General features: G+C 50.9%; 2 protein-coding genes across 6 annotated transcripts in view; one reads left to right on the forward strand and one right to left on the reverse strand.

Annotated features, from left to right (window-relative positions):
• Positions 1-16,017, forward strand: part of Ankmy1 (ankyrin repeat and MYND domain containing 1) — a 47,918-nt gene extending 31,901 nt beyond the window's left edge. For 2 of the 3 annotated variants that reach the window (XM_013351612.2, XM_026786259.1), the window contains 3 exons: positions 1,125-1,200; positions 1,968-2,128; positions 14,978-16,017. In XM_013351612.2, the coding sequence (XP_013207066.1) occupies positions 1,125-1,200; positions 1,968-2,128; positions 14,978-15,132 (392 nt within the window). In that variant the 3' untranslated portion in view covers positions 15,133-16,017. The remainder of the gene's footprint in view (positions 1-1,124; positions 1,201-1,967; positions 2,129-14,977) is intronic. The other variant, XM_026786258.1, reaches the window with a different exon arrangement.
• Positions 16,018-16,094: 77 nt separating this feature from the next.
• Positions 16,095-19,881, reverse strand: part of Gpc1 (glypican 1) — a 29,324-nt gene continuing 25,537 nt past the window's right edge. For all 3 annotated transcript variants that reach the window (XM_005361390.2, XM_013351611.2, XM_026786260.1), the window contains exons 5-9: positions 19,117-19,247; positions 18,902-19,009; positions 18,670-18,803; positions 18,253-18,428; positions 16,095-17,969 (exon numbers count right to left, since the gene is read on the reverse strand). In XM_005361390.2, coding sequence (XP_005361447.1) covers positions 17,737-17,969; positions 18,253-18,428; positions 18,670-18,803; positions 18,902-19,009; positions 19,117-19,247 — 782 coding nt within the window. In that variant the 3' untranslated portion in view covers positions 16,095-17,736. The remainder of the gene's footprint in view (positions 17,970-18,252; positions 18,429-18,669; positions 18,804-18,901; positions 19,010-19,116; positions 19,248-19,881) is intronic.

The raw sequence follows: 19,881 nt of genomic DNA on the forward strand, positions 1-19,881 counted from the left end.
CTAGCTCTGTTCTCCTCACTAAACTTGCTGCTCTCTCTCACTGCTGATCCAAATAAGAACAGCTAACAGTGACCGTGCCACAGCCCGAGTGCCATACTGTCATCCGCTAAAGAAATTTCTACATTAGGGATTCACCCTCCCCCACACTCTGAAGACATGGGTCGAATGGAGGTGGGTTCTTTGCCAGAGTATAACCTGAATAAACTCCAGTCCAAGTCTCAAGGGAGCCCTGATCTTCTCAGAAACTTCACGAGCTGAGCCCCCACCGCCTGTGGTTCTTTATTCCTTTAGCCGTTCTCGTTTTCCAGACTCCCCCCAGAAAGGCCCGCTGAGCTCCATTTGCAGCTGTCTAGGGCTAGTCTATCCCTCCGTTCCAGACTCTTCCACATTCCTCCCACACATCAGTTCCTCCACAGGACCAGATCCATCACAGCAACAGCCTCAGCCCCTGGTACTGTTTTCTGGATTAGTTACTTTCCTCGTTACCATGACAAAGCACCCAACACATGCCACTTCAGGGAGAAAACATTCACTTTGGTTTACAGTTCAAGAGGGAAGTGGTGCTGACAGAAGCAGGAAGTGGCTGGTCACCTTACGTCCTCAGTCCAGCAGCTGACTGAGTGAGATGAACGCTGGTCTCGGCTCATGTCTCCTTTTTATTTAGTCTGGGCCCCCGTCTATATTCAGGATTGGTCGAGCCATGTTGGTTGAGCCTGTCTGGAAATGCCCTCCCGGACATGCTCAGAAGTTTGTCTCCTAGGTGATTTTAAATCACCAAACTGACAAGATTGGCCACCACTGTGGACTCTACCAATTCAGGTTCCTGAGCGAGTGACAACTGGCCTCTGAGAACGAGCAGGGAAAAATAACCAGAACTTCAGAGACAGATGGGAGGTCATCAGGGTGACTCCTTTAGAGTCTGCGCACTGGGCAAGGCTGCCTGGTAGCCTTTAGTGGTGTAGCAAGGCAGCTCTTGAATGGAAGTGGAAGGTAACAGTAGGACCTAGGCAGGGGCTGCAGGTAGGTAAGCCCTATGAGGTACAGGTGGTGGCCACGGGTGAGGACCCCTCTCCTAGCTGCTGTGCTCCCCTGCCCACGGGGTGCTAACTCAGCTCTCTCCACAGCGGAGCTGTCCCCCAGCCACCGGATGAAGAAGAGGAGCTCCAGCGTGCCTAAGTCCTCAGCCACAGAAAAGCAGCAGTGAGTGGGTCCCTGGGGGCCACCTTGTCTCTCTGTCCTGAGCAGCAGCACCTTGGCCAGGCAGCCCGGCATGGAGGCACAGGCTCCGGCTGGAATGAGGCTAAGAGATGAGGTCTCAGAGCACACTTAGTGAATTGGGTTGTCTGGGGGTGGGACACGAGCTCTGCATCCTCAGGAGGATGGAGGGTGGCCACCTCCCACGGTAGAGCACAACCCAGCTCAACTACTGTTTTTCTGGGAAGTCCCATCATCCTCTTGCAGGGTGTTTCTGTGGCAGACTCTGTAGTCACCTGTACTGTGTGCCTTCTGGGGGAGGACCCATACATACTCGTGGAAACATCTTCACCATCAATCTGGAGGGACAGGGCAGGGATAGAGAGGGCGGTGGGGAGCATCTCCTCTGGAAATGGAGGTTGGTGTTGAGTCTTACCCCACCCATGAGCTCTGAGGTCTGCCCTCGTGTAGCTGACTCATTGCAGCCATGCTACTCATGACCTGTTTCTCTGTGCTGGTAAGCTGCCATCCAGCCGCCATGTTGGATGCGCAGGCCTTGCCTGAGCAGCCTTTATGGCAGAACCTGTGGTGAGCCCAAAGGCTCCGTGTGTATTAACTGTTGAGAATAACTGTGTGGAGACCATTGTGGGTGGGGACATCAGGGCTTCTGTTCATATGTGGTAGCTGCTTTGCCTGGTGGGATGTGTGGACATGACTGAAGACCTTAGGAGCTCAGGTGTGGGCACAGACCTGACCTTGGGATTCTGTCACAGCCTTGCCTTTTACAAGTTTTGCTACCAGTGTGGTCGCTCCATTGGGGTCCGCCTCACACCCTGTCCCCGCTGCTATGGGATCCTGACCTGCAGCAAGTACTGCAAGACCAAGGCCTGGGCCGACTTCCATAAAAAGGACTGCAATGACATCATGATCTTGAGTAGGTTGGGTGCCATGTTGGGATGGGATGGAGAGGGAGGGGCCTTCTACTGCCTCCCAGGACAAAGATGTAGGCCTGGGGAGTGGGTGGGGGAGAGAATCGCCATCTCCTTTAGAAGCTCTTTCTTGCTGTTTTCCTGGAATTTACAGCCCAGACTGATGTGTGTGTGTGTGTGTGTGTGTGTGTGTGTGTGTTTGTGTGTGTTGAGGGGTGGAAAGGGAGGACAGAGCAGGGAACCATCCTGGCTCTTCACCTGTGGTGATGTCTCTATGCATGGCCACTACCTGGAAAGTGGTCATGTAACTTCCTTGCAGAGCTGAGATATGGATGCCAGGTGATTTGCTGTCACTGGGCATCTGCTAGTCACGTGCAGCACAAGATGGTGCTTGCCGTAGGGGCTGCTTCTAGAGTGTCCACTTAGCAGCCCCCCTTAGAATTTCTAGCAATGTGGGTTCCAACAGGTGTCTGCTTCTATGAATGGCATCCTTGATCCTTTCTCCTGGGCTCTGTCCTCCCCTCCATCCTCCTCCCCCTGACTCTATGCCCTTCCCCTCCATCCTCTTCTCCCTGACTCTACTAAAGCGGTGAATGGCACAGGGGTCTGGCTATATTTTAATACTGGCATTTTAGGGGACATTATCCATTGTCCTGGACTTGGCACTTGCCAAGTGGCTGGGCTACTCCTCTATAAAACCCTAAGTGGGATTTACCTAGAATTTGGTAATAGCTTTTGCCTTGCAGATCTTGCAGGCAGTTGTCTTTGAAGGGTGACCATAGCCAGCCCTTCCTATTGTTGCAGGCAGCACTTACAAGTACTTACTGGGCAAAGCATAGAGAAGTTGATTGCAGGCCGTAGCTGAGTGAGGTAGGGGGCTCACTCACGGGTAACCCGTAGAGAGGGGGCGGCTCAGGGAGAGAAACATTTTGGTCTAGGAAGCAAGGCGTAGTGGTCACTGCTCCAGGGCCTGGCCTCCTTAGGGACACTCCAGATTCATCTACCCCTTGAGTCTCTTGCTCAGGCCCAACAGTTGGCCCTCCATACCCCTCCCTGTGCCTCCTCTTATCCATCCAGTGCCCCATTTGGACCACTCGATTTGGAGGGCGGCAGAATCCCCATGAAGGGACAGCGCTTGGTGCTGAGCCTGGGGAGGAGCCCAGGGTTGCACCCTGTGATGGCCTCATGCAAGAAGTGTGTGTGCTACTGGAGCTGCATGTCACAACAGTCTTTATCCTCCAGACCGGCAATAAAGTAACCTATGGTGTATTCTCAAGTCTGTGTCCTGGGCCAAGTCTCAGAATCCCTGTCCATGCTGGTTATGACTACCCTGATAGTCTCTCATAAGGCCTGTGCTGTGCAGATCAGGGGTAAAGACTCTGCTGGAGAGCTGACTGCAAGACAGTGACAGCTCCTGGCTCATGCTGGCACTGGCTCTCCCAGTTGGAGGCATCCCCCGGTCCCAAAGAACCGTTCTCTGCTGTCATAGGACTCCAACTCCCTATGGGGTCCAGGGTACTCTCGTGGTGCGTTAGTTGCATGTCTGCCATTTGCTCAGCTTGTCCTGCAGCCACAGTGGAAGTCACAGGGACTGATGAGGGTAAAGGGACAGGAGGAGAGGAAGGCAGTGTGACCAAAGGCTGGCAAGTCTGCCCCGGAGAATCAGTTTCGCTTTCAGGGTGACAAAGAGGGCAGGCAGGCAGGGAGGACTGTAGCCACTTGCCTGAAGGTAGACAGGCCTAGGGGTGCCTGGGGGAGGAAGTGGGGCAGAGAGCTCAGGACTGGAGAAGAGGTGCAAAGGGGGCTACAGAGCCTGAGAGGACTGGGGAAGACACCGGCTGGGCAGCCTGTCTCCTGGCAGCAGCACAGCAATACTGGTGCCTGGGTTTTGAATTCTACTCTAAGGGGGAGGTTCATGGGGGGGCAGGTAAGGCATACATATGTAGGTAGGGAGGACCATAGCCAGAGGAACAAGCTGTTCCTTTGTGGAGCTCAGCCACAGATAGCTTTCCAAGAGGAACTCCTGACAGGCAGGGACTGGAGCTTTGTCCCCTAGCACTGATCGGTGGTTACCATGGGTGACCCAGCTCTGTGTTCTAGAGTGCTAGCATTGGTGGGCCTTCCCGGTTGGGGTGCTGGTGCCCATGTAAGCAGCCAGGGTGCACGAGCATCCCACTTCCAGTCCATTAGCAAGGAAGGAGCTTCCACGCTTCTTATGGAAAGCAAGAGCAAGCAAATGCAAATGACAGTTACCTTGATACCAGCAAGGATCTCCAGACATGCAGGGATGCAGAGACTAGCCAGGGACACACACACATACATACCCAAAAGTAAGGGCATTCCTCTGTTCCAAACAAGGCCATGGACACCTTTTATTTGTACTTTTTTCTACAGCATTTTCTCCAAGTGAAAGCCCTACCATGTTTTACCTAAAATATGTGCTAATTGTTTTCATTTTATCCTGTATGGATGCTTTGCCTGCACGAATTTATGTATATTAATGCCTGACTGATGACTGTGGAGGCCGGAAGGGGGCATTGCAGATGGTTGTGGGCTACCATGTGGCTGCTGGGTGTTGAACCTGGGTCCTCTGGAAGAGCAGAAAATCGGCTCTTAACTGCTGAGCCAATTTTCCAGCCACCCCTAATTGTTTTAAAGGAGATACTAGTGACAACCATATTAATCTTAGGGCCCACTCTGAACACTTTGGGGAATATATTTAATCTGTGGCTGCACACAGCCCTCCAAGATGCCATGCACACATGCGCACGCACACGCACACACACACACACACACACACACACACACACACCTCTCCACTGAGTTCTGCCTTGAACAGTATGACGGTTACTGTGGCCTAAAGCTTACTTTCTAGTGCACTTGTTCCACAGTTTCTCAATTAGTCGTGGAGGCTGGCTGGAGTGACAGATTATAACTCAGGCCATTTTGTCCTTCAGTCTACAGAGGGTCTCACACACGCGTGCACACACTCCTTGGGGTTTTATCCCTTCCGTCGGTTTCCAGGAAGCTTCCCTGTGTTCTGAAGTGTGCTCTCGGAGGTTATGTCGGTCTAAGAGAGGTGGGTGCGTGTGTGACATCTGTCCGTGTTGGTGTGAAATTTAGGTTCTTTCATCTTCTCCCTCACACCTCTGGTGTGGCGAACTCGGTGGCATGGGGACTCCTTTTTCTGCCTCACCTGTAAAGTGGCTCCTTGCAGCCTGAGCTGTACCGCGTCAAAGTTCTCAGATCCCTCCATCCCTGAGGCTGAGGGAGCTGTCGGCTGATGAGGCTGTAAACAGGGGTGACTTATTTCTGCTGTCCATAGCTGTTTTAGTATGTCACCAGTCCACCTGTGGTTTCATTGTATGCCTGGAACTGAAAGGTCCTGCGTCTTCCCTAAGATGGCCAGTGGTGACCGGCGGTCATGTCTCTCCCTGTGAACTGCAGGTGACTCCTAAGCCTGTGGCCTCAGCCTGCAGGGCTGTGATACCTTTTCTTGTCTGCTGGACAAACCAACCCACTCACATCTCCCTGAAGCTTTTTTAGATATGATTGCGGATTTGCTTGTCGAGCTCAGTTATCTTGCTGGAAGTTTGCAGTTGGCTGGTTTCGTGAGAGACAGTGGGGAACCTGGAAGTACCAAGACCTCGGGGTTCAGTGTGAGGCTGCACTTCCATCGCTTTTTTCACGTGGAATTCGTTGATGGCTCCTCTCTGGCTTTCGTATCACATCTTACCTGTTGAAGTCAGCTTATCCTTGCCCTCAAAAGCAAAGCCCAGTGGAGCCCTGTCCCTCCCATCCTGATTATCCTGCACAATGTTCCTGGCTTCTCTGTCCCCTCCTGGCCTTACTGCTCTGGGGTCTCCCTGCCACTGCAGCAATGCCTATCTTTAGCACCCCCCCCCAGACTTGCTGGCCCCTTGTGGCTCCCTGCTGTGTCCACCTCCCCTGGGTGGCTTTCGCTGGGTCCTCTGTGCCTTTCCTGCTAGTCATAGGCTCAGAGATGCATTGCCTCTTCTGGATCAACTCTGTTGTGAGCCGGCACCTTTTAGGTCATGGGACATGGTGGCCTGGTCCCTGTGCCTCAGGCTCCCACATTCCAGCTACATGTCTGTATATTGGTGGAAAGAAGGATCGAGTGACAGGGGGTAGGTAGGGCAATGCATACATGGATGGGGTCGCTCATTAAGCCAGGAGGAGTCTTGTGGCCCTGGGCATATGGTCTAGAAAAGCTCCTCTATTTTTTTTTTTCCAAGAGAGAGAGGTTACTCTGTGAAATAGTCCTGGCTGTCCTGGAACTCGAGAAAAGCCCCTTTTAGCAGGGAACTTTGTTTTGAAGAAGAAGAAGTGAGATACCAGGGGAGGGCTGGGGCTGGAAATCCAGGAGGGAATTGTATCTATGCTCTTCCCAGGAGCAGCCCCTCCCCGTCTTCTTAGAGCCTTGGCAATTCCTGCGGAGCAGTTATCTTTCTCACGGAGCCAGCTGGCTTGTACTCCAGAGGAGTCAGAGGCCTGAACTATCAGGCCAGGGAGCGGAGGAAAAGGGAAAAAATTCTAAAGCGGTTATGTCCCATGCCACTGATGCTTCTACCTGCAGGGAAGAGAGGTGATACTCAAAGCTGGTAGTTATAGCAGAATCTCTTTCCTCCTCACCCTCAGTAGGGCTGCTAGCCCTAGTGCTGTTTGTGGCTATCGTGGGTATTCCGGGGCAGGTGGTGTGGGGTAAGAGCTGCGAGGTCACTTGGAACATGGAGGGAAGAAGTAGGAGAGGTCCGCACATGGCCATATAGAGGGCGGGGCCTCCTCTACCATATACCTGCTGTCTACCAGAACCTCAACCAGCCCACTCTAGGGGAAAGCCCACACATTTGTCTCAGCATCTCAGAATCCATCTTGTGGCTCCTGCCATCAGCACCTTTTCTATCTCAGGGCCTCCTGCATAGTATTGAGACCACTGGGTGAGCCTTCTGTGCTGTCCTATGGCAGGGGTGGGACAGTAGGGGAAGGAGATGCCGTGAAACCCAACAGCTGCTCTGTTTTCTCTCTGACACTCTCTATCTACTTACATCCTGACTGCTCAGCTGCCAAGCCTCCACCTTGAAGCTAACTTCTGACCCTGTTGGGAGATGCGCTTCTTCTCTTGTTCTGGCATTGGCACCTCCCCAAAGTAACCCCCTCAGGCAGGCAGCCCTAGGGAAATCACAGCTGCCCTGGACCTGCACATCCTGGGGGGGGGGACCCCAGTGGGCTTAGGATTCAGTTTAGAGTCCAGCCTGCGTACAGAGGACACATGCCTCCATCTTGTGCCCCGAAGTCAGGGAAGCTGTCAAGGATTCCGCTAGCAGAGTACAGCTGAAATCTCTGCCTCCGAGCTGTCCCGATGGTTGCCAGGCACTGATGGGCACTTGAATGTGGAAAGGACACAGCGCATGTCCGAGTGGTTGCCACTCTGCCGCAGCCCGTGTGCTCCTGTTCTCGAAGCATGCGGGATCAGCTGGCGGAATGAGGAGGACAAAGGGCAGAGACTGGTGAGAGTTGTCGAGGCCCAGGCACCTTGGGAGGGAAGAGAAGCCCTTTTTCTGGAGGCCACCTCCCTCCCCAGGGGGGTTCTTAGGCCATCCTCGAGGTGCCAATGTCTGTGGGACACAGTATCTCCACCTCTGTTCCCCCCTCCCAGAATCCCCTTCTCAGTGCTTACCTGGAATTTTGGGTTCTCCTTTTGAGCTAGACTCAGCTGCCCTGTCCTTTCTGTCTGGGCCCTCAAAGGCCCCCAGGGAACGGCACCGAAGCAAGGAGGTAAGGCAGTGAGATGTGGGCTGTGGCAAGTGATCAGATCATACCTTTAAAGCACAGACTCAGTGCAGGAAACAAGGACAGAGTTGTAGGGAAAAGAGTCAGGAAGTGATGGATGTGACAACCCTGGCTAGTAAGCAGGATAGGGACAAGAGGTACCCGGGGGTCTCTGAAGGAGGCAAGACCTGGCAGGCTATGGACACAGATGGAGTTTGGCTCCATAGAGACTAGGAAGTCAATAGGGGGCAGCAAGAGAGGGAAGAGTCTGGGGCATGGAGTGAGAGTTTGGCTGTAGACCAGCAAGAATGGGCACCTCTTCTCAACTCCCTCTGACATCTGACCTTTCGGGAGAGTGGACTGCTGCCAGGGTCCAAGGCTAGGTGACCATCCAGGGCTTGGGAGGAAAGGCAAAAGAGCTGTGGATGGCCCTGAGAGGGTCTCAGATGGCAACAGCGAAGAGTAGCTGGGGTCGTGATGGAGATGGAAGCCTAGAACATGGGCACCAGGGTTCCGTGCAGAAGTTTGGGAACCTCTGTGTTCTCTGGAGAGGGAGAAACAGGTAGCTAGAAGAAGGGTCTGTGCTACAGGCAGTGTAACTGAGGCCAGGGCTGTGGCTCCTTCCCTTGATAGTTTGTTCCCTTGAAACCTGGGAAGGGCACCCAGTTCCCTGTTTTACCCCGACTGAAGCCAGGAAGCCTCTTCAGACTACACTGCTTGGGAGGGTATCCTTTCTCCACTGTGTTCTACTGGTCTTGTTGAGTAGCTGTTTCACTAATTCCTGGGCTTCCTGTATTCTTACCCATGTCCGTTCTTACCTGGCTCCTGCTACTGTTTCCATTAGTTTTGTTGGCAGTTTTGAATAGAAAACGGGACACCTCCACACCATCATAGTCTTGGTTCTTCCTCAGACCCAGCTTTGCTCTCAGTCTTTTGTGCTTGCGTATGAATTTTAGGATTGCCCTATGAAAGATATTATTGGGATTTTGGTCTGTAGATTGTTTTGGATGGTATCACGCATTCCAGCAGTATTAATTTTCCCAATCCAGATTATGGTATATTTTCTTATTTCCTTATGACTTTTTAAACTTGCTTGTCAATATTTTCTGATTCCTAGCTTGTAGTTTTTCACCTCCTTAGATATATTTCTTTCTAAGTATTTTAATTTTCACGTTATTGCAGATGAGATTGTGCCCTTAGCTCCTTTTCTTCCCTCGCGCCTTCCCTGTCCCATCCACCCCACTTTTCTTCTTGGCTCTGAGAAGCAAACACAGAGCTTTGCATACGTGAGACCAGCACTACTTCTGTGCAATATCCCTAGACACAGTCTGGCTATGTAGCCTAGTCTGACCTTGAACTCTATCCCCCTGCCTCAGCCTCCTGAGTGCTGGGATTGAAGGTATGCACCACCTCCCCTGGCCCTTTAGTTTCTTTTCAGATGACTCATTGTTTTTACGCATGGACTTTATGTCAGTTCTGCATCTTGGTACTGGGCTTAGACTTCTTGTTAGCTATCAGAGTTCAGTGTAATTCTGCAGAGAAATACACGTTTTTGTCTGCCAGTGAAGATAATGTTATTTCAGAACTGCGGCCCTTTATTTCCTTTTTCTTGTCTTTTGCTGTCTAGGACTTCTAAGCAATTATACAAACACACACACACACACACACACACACACACACACACACACACACACACACACACAATTGTTGAAAGAGGCTACTTGTTCATTTCCTGGCCACCCAGACCTGAAATAATTACACAAAAACTATATTAATCGCAACATTGCTTGGCCTACTAGCTCAGGTTTTTTTGTTAACTCTTACATCTTAAATTAACCCATTTCTATCATTTTATATTTTACCACGAGTCTCGTGGTTTACCAGTAAGATTTTGGAGGACTGGCGACTTTCTCCTTTAGCGGCTACATGTGTCTGACTCCACCTTCTTTTTTCCTCTATCTCTGCTTGGAATTCCCACCTTGCTCTAGTTTGCCCTGCCATAAGCCCAAAGAAGCTTCTTTATTAATCAACGGTAATAAAACATATTTACAGCACACAGAGGGGAATCCCACATCACCTCCCTTTTCCGTCTAAATAAAAAGGAAGGTTTTAACTTTAACATAGCAAGATTACATACAACAGTTATCAAGCAAGAATTATAGTTGCAATATTTAGTCCATTTATATCTGGCAAATTAAGAAAAATACTCTATCATATACTAAAATACAGTCCGTCATAATAGCCTAATTTTATTCTTTAACCATAAAAATATGTTAAGTTTTGTCAGTTTTTTTTTAACTTCTATTGTGATTACTGGGTGGCTTTTGTCCTTTATTCTGTGACTGATGCAGCACATTGATTTGTATATGCTGAAGCTCTCTGCAGCCCAGGGAGGTGGCCCCTGGGTCACATGCATGATCCCTTCAATGTACTGGTGGCGCTGATTGTGACAAGTTGACAGGTTTTCTTATTGTCCCCTTTCTGAATTTGGTGTGAGGGAGATCACTGCCCTATAAAATGAGTCTATAAGACTTCCTATCACCTCCTGTTCTGTTTTCTGTGAAATTTAATCCTCCTTTAAATGCTTTGTAGAATTCACCCACAAAGTCCCCTTGTCCTGGGCTTTCATGTGGGGTTTGCCTGTTATTGCTGATTTAGTATCTTCATGTTTGTTATGTTTGCTCAAACTCTGTTTCTTCATAATTTAGCCTACATAAGTTGTATATTTCTAGGACATTCTCCATTTCTTCTAGGTTTTCTAATGTGTGGGTATAAAATTATTACAGTGATCTTTTATGATCCTTTCTATTCCTATAACATGTTGTAATGACTCCTCTTCATGAATAATTTTGAGATTTTTTTTTCAGTTTAGCTAAAGATTTGACAGTTTTATCACTTCAGAAAACGAGGTGTCATTAATCTTTTGGTTTTTTTTCTAGTTTCTATTTCATTGATTTCTGCTTGGATCGTGACTATTTTATTTGTTTTATGTATAGCTTGTCCCTTTTTGTCCCTCGAGTGAAGTTAGGTTGGCTGGGTTCTTTTTTATGGATGTTTGCCACTGCAGACGCTTCTCAAAGAACTGCTTTGGTGCACTCCATGAGTGCGTTCACCTTTTCATTTGCCTCAAGATAGCTTTTAACTTCCTTCTGAATTTCTTTTTTGACTTTCTGGTTATGGAGGAGTATGTTACTTATTCCCACATATCTGTGGGACTTTGTCTAAGTTCCTCAGATTGTTGATATCTAGTTTCATAACACTGTGGTTAGGAAAGATATTGGTAAGATTTTGATCATGTGATCTGCCCTGGAGATGTCCATGTTCCTGAGACACACAGGCACTCTGCGGTGGATGGAATTATATGTGTATATGCTAGCCCACTCTATCTTTAGTATTTTTCAAGTTTGTTGCTCCCTTGTTATTTTCTGTCTGGATTATACATTCATCACCAAATATTATGGGATGCTGAAGTTACTGTTTACATTCCCTTCAGATGTGTCAGCGTTTGCTTTGTATGTTCAGTGCACTGGTGTTAGGCACACATTTATTTATAATTGCTTTATCTGATCAATGAACTGTCTTCTTTATGATCACATGGTGACCTTGTGATTTGGACTGGCAATCTGTTTTGTCTGGTTGATAGAGACACTTCCGTGGCCTTTTAGTTACTGTTCACATAGGATATATTTTTAAATCCCTTCTCATTCAGCCCAGTGGCTGACTTAGTAACCTTTCTGTTGTTATGAAAAAAACACCGCGATCAAAGGAACTTGTAGAAAAAAAATATTTATGGGGACTCATAGTTTCAGAGTGAGAGTCCATGACCATCATGGCAGGGATCATGGTGGCAGGCAGGCAGGCATGGTGCTGGAGCAGTAACTGAGAGCTTACATCTGATCCACAAGCGCTAAGCAGAGGAAAGAGTCAAACCTCAGAGGTCCCCAGTGACACACCTCTGCTAACAAGGCTACACCTCCTAATCCTTCCCAAACAGCCCCACTGGCTAGGGACCAAACATTCAACATGAGCCTGTAGGTGTGATGTCGTTCAAGACATCACAATATATGAATGAATTTCATATATAATGTTTAGCTGGATCCCTCTGGCCCAACCTCAGAGGTCTTGCTGTGGTCCCTATTCTGGCTTCAGAATTCCTGGTTCTCTGACCTTTGCCTCCAAAGTCCCAAGTATAGTTAAAAATTTTGTGTAATTATTTTGTGGCTCATACCTGAACACTGCATTTGCATCATTTCTATCCCAGCCTCTCCCTCTACTCCTTTCATGTCCTTCCACCCCATCTCAATTTCATGACGTCTTTATTATTGTTCCACAGACAGACATATACACATGAATGTGTATAACATACAACCTACTTAGTTCATTTAGTGTTGCTTATACATATATGCATTTTGGACTGACCACGCGGGGTTGGATAACCTATTTCCTTTTTCGGGGCTATTAATTGCCTCTAGTTCTTAATCTAGGGGTGGCATGCCAACTGGTATTGTCATTGTGCAGGTCTTGCTTCAGTGACCGTATTTTTGGGATCTCATGGTGCAGCTTTCCTGGCATGTCTAGAAGGCACTGTGGTATAGCACATGTCCAGGTCCCCTGGCCCTGAAAATCTTTCTCTTCTCTGTTCTACAATGTTTCCTGAGCCTCATATTCCATTTTAAGTAGATAGTAATTTCTTAGTTGCAAAAATTATATTGTTATTCCCCATCCCAATTTATGCTAGCCTTTTTATATTGCGTATCCATTAACAAACCATTGCAGCCACATTTTAAAAAATGCATTTTGTCTGTTTTTACTCCAGGTGAAACACTAGCATTATCAATGGTTTGAGCTCAGCAGTGAACTTTCTTCACTAGACAGCGGCATAGCTTCATGCTTGCACGGTGTTGGTTGCTATCAGGTCAAGATGAAGGGTTCCCGTCGGCATTTCTCATTAGGCAAGCATAAACATGATACCTGGGAATTTCTCAGCTAACTTATGTCTGAGAATATCTTTATTTTGCATTCGTTTCCGGGTGGCAGCTTTTCTAGGTATAGTGTTCTTGGTTGGAAGTTAGTTTTCCTTTCAAAACTTTGGTTTCATCATTTCATTCCCTTCTGGCCTGCAGAATTTCTGCTGAAAGCTCTGACACACACACACACACACGCACGCACGCACGCACGCACGCACACACACGCCCCTGGCCTCTGTGGACACCTGCACACATCACACACACACACACCCCTGGCCTCTGTGGACACCTGCACTAATCACACACACACCCACCCCTGGCCTCTGTGGACACCTGCACACACACACACACGCACACACACACACACGCACGACACACACACACACGCACACATGCGCGCACACACGCATGCACGCACGCACGCACGCACGCACACACGCACACACACGTCCCTGGCCTGGCCTCTGTGGACACCTGCACTGATCACACACACACCCACCCCTGGCCTCTGTGGACACCTGCACACACACACGCACGCACACACACACGCGCGCACACTCCCTTGTATTGGCAGATCTCCCACCGCCTTTAGAAGTCCCTATCTCTGACTTTTAGTTTGCCTATGTCTCAAGCGTCCATCTTCAGGTTCATCTTGCTTGGAGTCCTTTCAGCTTCACACCTCTGGATAACCTACCAAGATTTGGATAACTCTCAGCTATTATGTCTTTAAGTAAGCTTTCTGAGTCACCCCCTCTTCTTCTGGGGTTTCTCTAATTCATGTTTTGTGAACACCCACAAAAGGCTTGTCCTAACCCGATAGCCTCTGTTCCCCCCTTTCTCTATGAGCACTTACAATTTTAGTTTGCTCGTGGTATGGTTCTCAGGGTAAACTTGTTTTTGCCATGTTGTGGTTTTACAAATCTCAGCTTGCCGCACCAGTGTTTCTTGACTTCTCTTTCTTTGTGAGGATCTTGCTGCTTCTCTGTGCGTGGCCCCTCTAGAGCTTTTGCATTTGCTCATTATGTACTATCACCAGCCACTGACTCTTTGTGGGGGGCTCTGGGGAGCAGCATATGCTTTCTTGCTCTCCAGAGAAGCAGGACCTTGTGGCACCGTGCTGTTCTGTCACTTGGGGGCCCAGTCCTAGCTTCCACCACAGGTATAGGTCTGCATCGGACACACCGCTCTGTTTACTGTCAACTCTCAGTGCTCCCCCATCCCCCGCCACAGGGTTTAGTTCATCTGAAATCTTGTATAGGCTGCCGGTTGTGAAACATTCACACCTCCCTCTCGTTTTGATGTTTGTGAGGGAAGGGGTTCATCCTACAGTCTACCGTGTCCCTGTAACCCATTCAAATCCACACTTCAGCTCTTCACATTCCGAGGGCTGCCGTTTTGGCTGGCTCGCTCCAGTGCTACTTCAGACTGCACTTGGAAGTGGGTCTGTGCTGGAAATGAGTGCTCCTACGCATCCTTTCGGGATGGCTAAAAGGGAAGTGTTTAGTTACTAAGGTCTTACTTTCAGGGCAATCTACTTGTCCCTGAGTTGTGCGAACATGGGGTCGTTTCCATCTAGGAGGACTTTCTTGCAGAGGGAAAGCCTATTGGGCAACGGCTGCCCCTGTTCCTCACCAGGCGGTCATGGTTTTCAGCAAAGCAGCTGGCCAACTACAGCTGTGCCCTAGGAGACCTAGCCCCTCACCCACCCAGGGTCACCTCATTGGCTTTCTAACCTCTGCCATTCTAATGGCTCGGGATGTATGGGCATGCGCATGGACGAGTACAGGTGAGTGCGTGTGTGAGCTAAAAGCATCGTGCTGATTTGCAGGATCGCCTGCAGGCCTGTGGGAGAACTGGCCGCTGCCACTAGGCCAGTCAGGATGCTGGTGCCTTCCTGAGTTCTCACAAGGAAGGCTCTGAGAACTCATGATGGCAGAGAAGGGACTACCCTCTAGCTAGCCTCTTTGGCAGCACTGTGGCAGGACTTAAATGCAAGGTGCTGACCTGGCATTTGTCTGGTGCTAGACCTGGCCCAGGCCTAGATGCTGACTCCTGTGTTGGGTACCCATCTCAGACACGTCCCCCTTTTCTTGACAGAGAGGAAGGGCTTCCTGCCCTCACTGAACGAAAGGCAGACGTATGTGCCCACCCATGTCCAGCTCAAAAAGAAAAAGGAGTCCAAGTATGTCTGGTTCGAGGATTCAAAGCAGAACGACGTGTCCACAAAGCGGAAAACCTGCTGGAGTATTTGACACAGTGCTCCATCGGCAGGCACCGGTGAGCACCAGCTTACTCAGCTCTCCCTACAGGGCTCTACCGAGCCTCGCTTTCAATCCATGGCTGTCTATCCTGACCACTTGAGGAGATAGGACTGTACTCCTTCCCACTCCCAGGGAAGAATCTGGGCCACTTGGAATCAGGGCTTCCCAGGACATGCAAAGAGGCAGAAAGTGAAGACGCAGCTGCCACCCTGGGCCTGGACACTGAGGGGAACCCTTGGGTAGGGTCGAATACGCAGCAGGAGCTTGACCAAGGACCCTTCCTTTTGGGAGATGTTTGTGTCTCCTTGGGATGTGTGGTCGACCAGCATTTGTGGGTTAGGGCTCTGCTCTGTTCCTTCGTGTCCCCATTGAATGGTGGGTGACACTGTAAATGTACTTGTACGGCAGCGTGGGCCACAGCTCCCCAAGTACACATGGCAAACCTGGCTGAGCAGGGCTTCTGAGTCTCACTACTGAATGAGCTTCCTAGCCATGGAGGCTGGCACTGCGTGCTCACACAGGGTCCTTGAAGTGAGGGTGAACAGGCCTGGATGCCTTAGGCTATTCAGGGTCTGTCTGTAGATGTAGGACAGCTTGGAACAGACTGGAGTGGGAGGACATTTCTGGTTCCTACACTGTTCTCCTGGGTAACTCAGAGGCACCCTGGCAGGAATGAGAACCTTTCTATGGGTAAGGCACACATGCATTGAGGGGCGTTGGTAATGTGGAAGGTGGGTGGGGCCAGCACAGGCTGGTATCCTAGCCCCTTCCTCCCATGAACTTTGGGATGTTCAGTTGGCACAGGCGGGACTTGGAGAGGTTCAATGGTCAACGATCACATAGAAACCCTAGGACCTTGCTACAGGTGCAACCCATGCTCACACCCCTTCCAACAAGCCCTGCTGTGTGCATGCCATGTTCACATGAACACAAATGCGGTCTCACCAGTTACATAAAGTCATGTCCACTGTAGGTCTCCAGCCTTTAATTCATACAAGGACTCAAAGAACACATGTTACCCACTGGCACTGAGTGACACGGAGCCTCATGGAGGAAGGACACAGTAGCTTGGCCACCATCCTGGCTGTCCTGTCCATCCTGGGTGCTGCTGTCCTGACACGTAGGCACTCACATCCTGGAGCCCAGCTCTGGCTCCTGCCACCCCTGCCTGAGTGGCAGTAGCAGAGCTGTGTGGCAGGATAGGTACACTCAGGGCAAGGACCCACAAATCCATGGACCAACTGCAGAGAATACCCATCCTGTCATCCTGGGCCAGGGGACCTGACTACTGGGCAGACCTTGGTGCTGGCAGTAGCCTCCCTAACCCCAGTAACGAAAAGCAAAAAAAAAAAAAAAAAAAAAAAGGTGGTAAGCAAGCAGCCTTTTCCAGGCCTTCTGCATATCAGGACCAAGGTCTTCCAGGCTATAGCAGCTCAGCACCCCTAAGGCCCTGGAAGGGAAGGAGCTGTGACAGCCTCAGTAAGCTAGGTGCTCCCCAGGTCTCAAGGCCCACAGGAGGGTACCAGGATGCAAATGGTGCCCTGAGCCTCTCCAGTGCCGTCAAGGAAGACTGAGATGTAGCGCTCAGTGGACAAGGACACCGAGGGTCTGAATGTGCATGTCTGTAAAAGCCCTTGACTGTCAATGCTCCCCCAGCTTCTGCAGGGCTGCCTTGGTCAGGAAGGGGCCCAGGTATCCTCCCGACCTGCAGTACCAGGTCCCATTGACCCTGAGCTGAAGTTTCACCAGTCACCCAGCACCCCTGTGGCCAGGGGACCTTTATAAGTGGGTTGGGAGGCTAGACGTGGCCGGCTATTCCCCTGAAGTGAGGTTCCTCACCGACCCCCCGCCCAAGGCCGGACTTTGTGAGCCCATGTGAGGGAACAGAACACACCCTCAAGCAGCGTGGCAGAGTTGAGTCTAATGTAGCCATGCCAGCTGTCACTTCACCTAAGCCACACTCAAGGACACCCACAGCGGGTCTTCTCTGAGGACCACTTTCACTGGGCTCCACAGTGGCACAGGGTCCAGGCCTGGTGTGTATGAGAATCCTGGCTGCAGAGTTTCTTCTGAGCAGAGGGTATCATGCATAAACTTGAAGGCCCTGCCAGAGCCTGGACAGCAACGTACTGGCAGCCCTTGCAGGCTTCCTGGGGAGCTGCGGGATGGGCCTCAGTTTCTGACATCTGTGGCCCGTGGGGTCTGGTGGGGCGTCCCCAGTGGGAAGAGGCGGGAAAGGAAGGCACACGCTCACTTGAGGTCTCCGATGGGTTGCAGCTAACAGCCACCCTTCTGGTTGGCCTCATGAGCTTCCGGGGTGGTGCAGGAGGGTAAGGGAGAGTGTGCAGCCAGAGGTGCCCCTGAGGTCCCTGAAATACATGGCTTTTGGGGACAATGGCTCACAGCTGACCTGATATGAAATTAAAAGCTAGGGTGACAGGTGCGGTCAGACCCAGCAGGCCGGCACCCCATGCACCCCGCCCCAGTACTCAGAGCTACTGTCTCCTCATCCTGCCCTGAGCCTCGACGGCCAAGGGAATTAAATATTGTCTGTTGCATGTTTTGGCCAAGACAGTCCTTGGGGCTAGGGGATAGTTACCGCCACCTGGGTCCGACTGCTGCAAGGACCAAGGTGACAAGGAAGAGCAGGGAGAAGCTGTGGGGCTCTGGGCAGCTGGCGGCTGAGGTCTTCTGTCCTTCCTGTTCTGACAGGCCAGGGAGAGCATGGGTCAAGGGGGTCCGGGAGCTGGAGCTCTTCTTGCTGACCCTCCGGCCACAGGTGTCATCTGGGCAGCCGCCACCACTGCCTGAGCCGCTACCATCATCACCTGGGGAGGACAGGAGGCTGCAGCAGGCTCTTCCTACCCTGCTGCACCTGAAGACTCAGTCCCTAGGTCTGCCCCCTGCTGTTCCCACCTGTTCCGTGACAGCCAGATGGACATCCTGGCTGGACGTCAGCTGTGCTACAGGGACGTGGGACCCTTACAGCATTCATGAGGATGAGAGGCTGTGAGGGTCCCTGGCAGAGGAGTCTGGAGAGCTCATGTACCCTTCCTTTTATGAGCAGGACAGATTCCAGCCCCAACCCACCCTACCCCTGGCGGGCCTTACTAGCATCCTGGAAGTCCACGTCATTGCCACCGTAGGCGCCACGTAGACGGTTGGTCATGATCTTGAGTTGCATGATCTGCTGCCGGATGGTCATGTCAGGCTTGGTGATGTCCACTTCCACTTCAGGGTTGTTGATCTGATTGGCCAGTCCATCACCCATCACCTCAGGTAGGTACCTAGAACAGGGCAGTCAGGGCCACAGCTCATGACATTAGCTTTCGCCGAGGAGCTGAACCATGGCATATCGTGTATCACATCCTTAGAGCCAGTGAACCTCCAACACAGTGGGAACCCATGCAGGCCCTACAGTAGCGGGTATGTGCTCATGCTGGGAGCTGGTGAAGGTGTGTAATCCTCTAGCCCAGCTTCCCACGCTCTGGGCGTTTGTGAGGACGTGGCCAAATGGTGGCTACTTACCGGCCCTTGGATATTCCGTTCCAGCAGCGGTCATCACTGGCAGGGCTCATGGCCATCTTCTCGCTGCACAGTGTCCCTGGGAGGCTGATCCAGAAGTCCTGAATGTCTCGGAGCTGGGCCTTGGCCTCAGAGACCTGTTGGACGGCAGGTAGACCAGTGAAAAGCCAGGGGGCAGATTGCCCGTGTCCCCTCCCATATACAGGGCTCTAGCCACTGAAATGGTGGAACTTACCAGCTTTTCCAGAGTACCTGTGGGGGTCTTCTCTTGCAGTGCTAGTTTGCCACGGCGACGCTTCTCCTCAGACCCAGTGACCTTGGGGTTTCCACAGCCCTGGATGACCTGGGGAGATACCAAAAGAGGTCTGGAGGGACAGCAGGGTTTCTCAGGCCCAGATCTGGACAGATCCTCCAATGCTCACAGTGCCTGCCCCCGCAGCCCTCACACACCTTGGCTGTGAGTGTGTCCTTGTTGTCCTGGAGAGCGTTGATGGCGTCCGCCAGCCACATGTGCACACTGCCAATGACATTCTCCGCACCCGATGGGCCCCAGAACTTGTCAGTGATGAGCACCATGGAGTCTGGCAGGGGTGTGAATACACATGCACACACATCACCTATGCACATTAATAACACACAGTCTTGACAGCACCAGCAGATTCACAGGTGCTTACACTCAGACCGGGAACAGCTCACCTTCATGAAGCTCAGAGTATTCACATACCCACATACAGTGCATAGGTTTCTACGAACACACAGGACATCTGGCAATCTTGATGGCCTAGTTCATGTCCATATATGTCCATGTTAGCTCATGCAGGTATTGAACATGCTCGAATAGCTTCTGGCCTACTGTGTGCCCACATAAGCTGATGTGTATGCATGGAGATGTGCCTCATAACCAGCTCCCGTACACATGAACTGTGGATCTGCATGTGCATGCTTTCCTACAGCACAGACGTAACATGTCAGATGGACGATGACCGGCATACTAACCAGCTCATGCCAGCTATGTACCAGTGCCAACATGTACGCAGCTAATGCGCCTCACAGCAACAGCGATTCATACGTATCGGCATGTGTGTATGTCAACTCGCCAGTACACGTAGGCACACCTGTGACTGGCAGGGAGACCCTGTGCACACTACACAAACGCCTATTGTGTGAAGCACACATGCATGCCAGCGTGCACATGTCAGTGTATGTACATGCACG

This window comes from Microtus ochrogaster, linkage group LG4 (assembly GCF_000317375.1).
Source record: "Microtus ochrogaster isolate Prairie Vole_2 linkage group LG4, MicOch1.0, whole genome shotgun sequence".
Lineage (NCBI taxonomy): Eukaryota > Metazoa > Chordata > Mammalia > Rodentia > Cricetidae > Microtus > Microtus ochrogaster.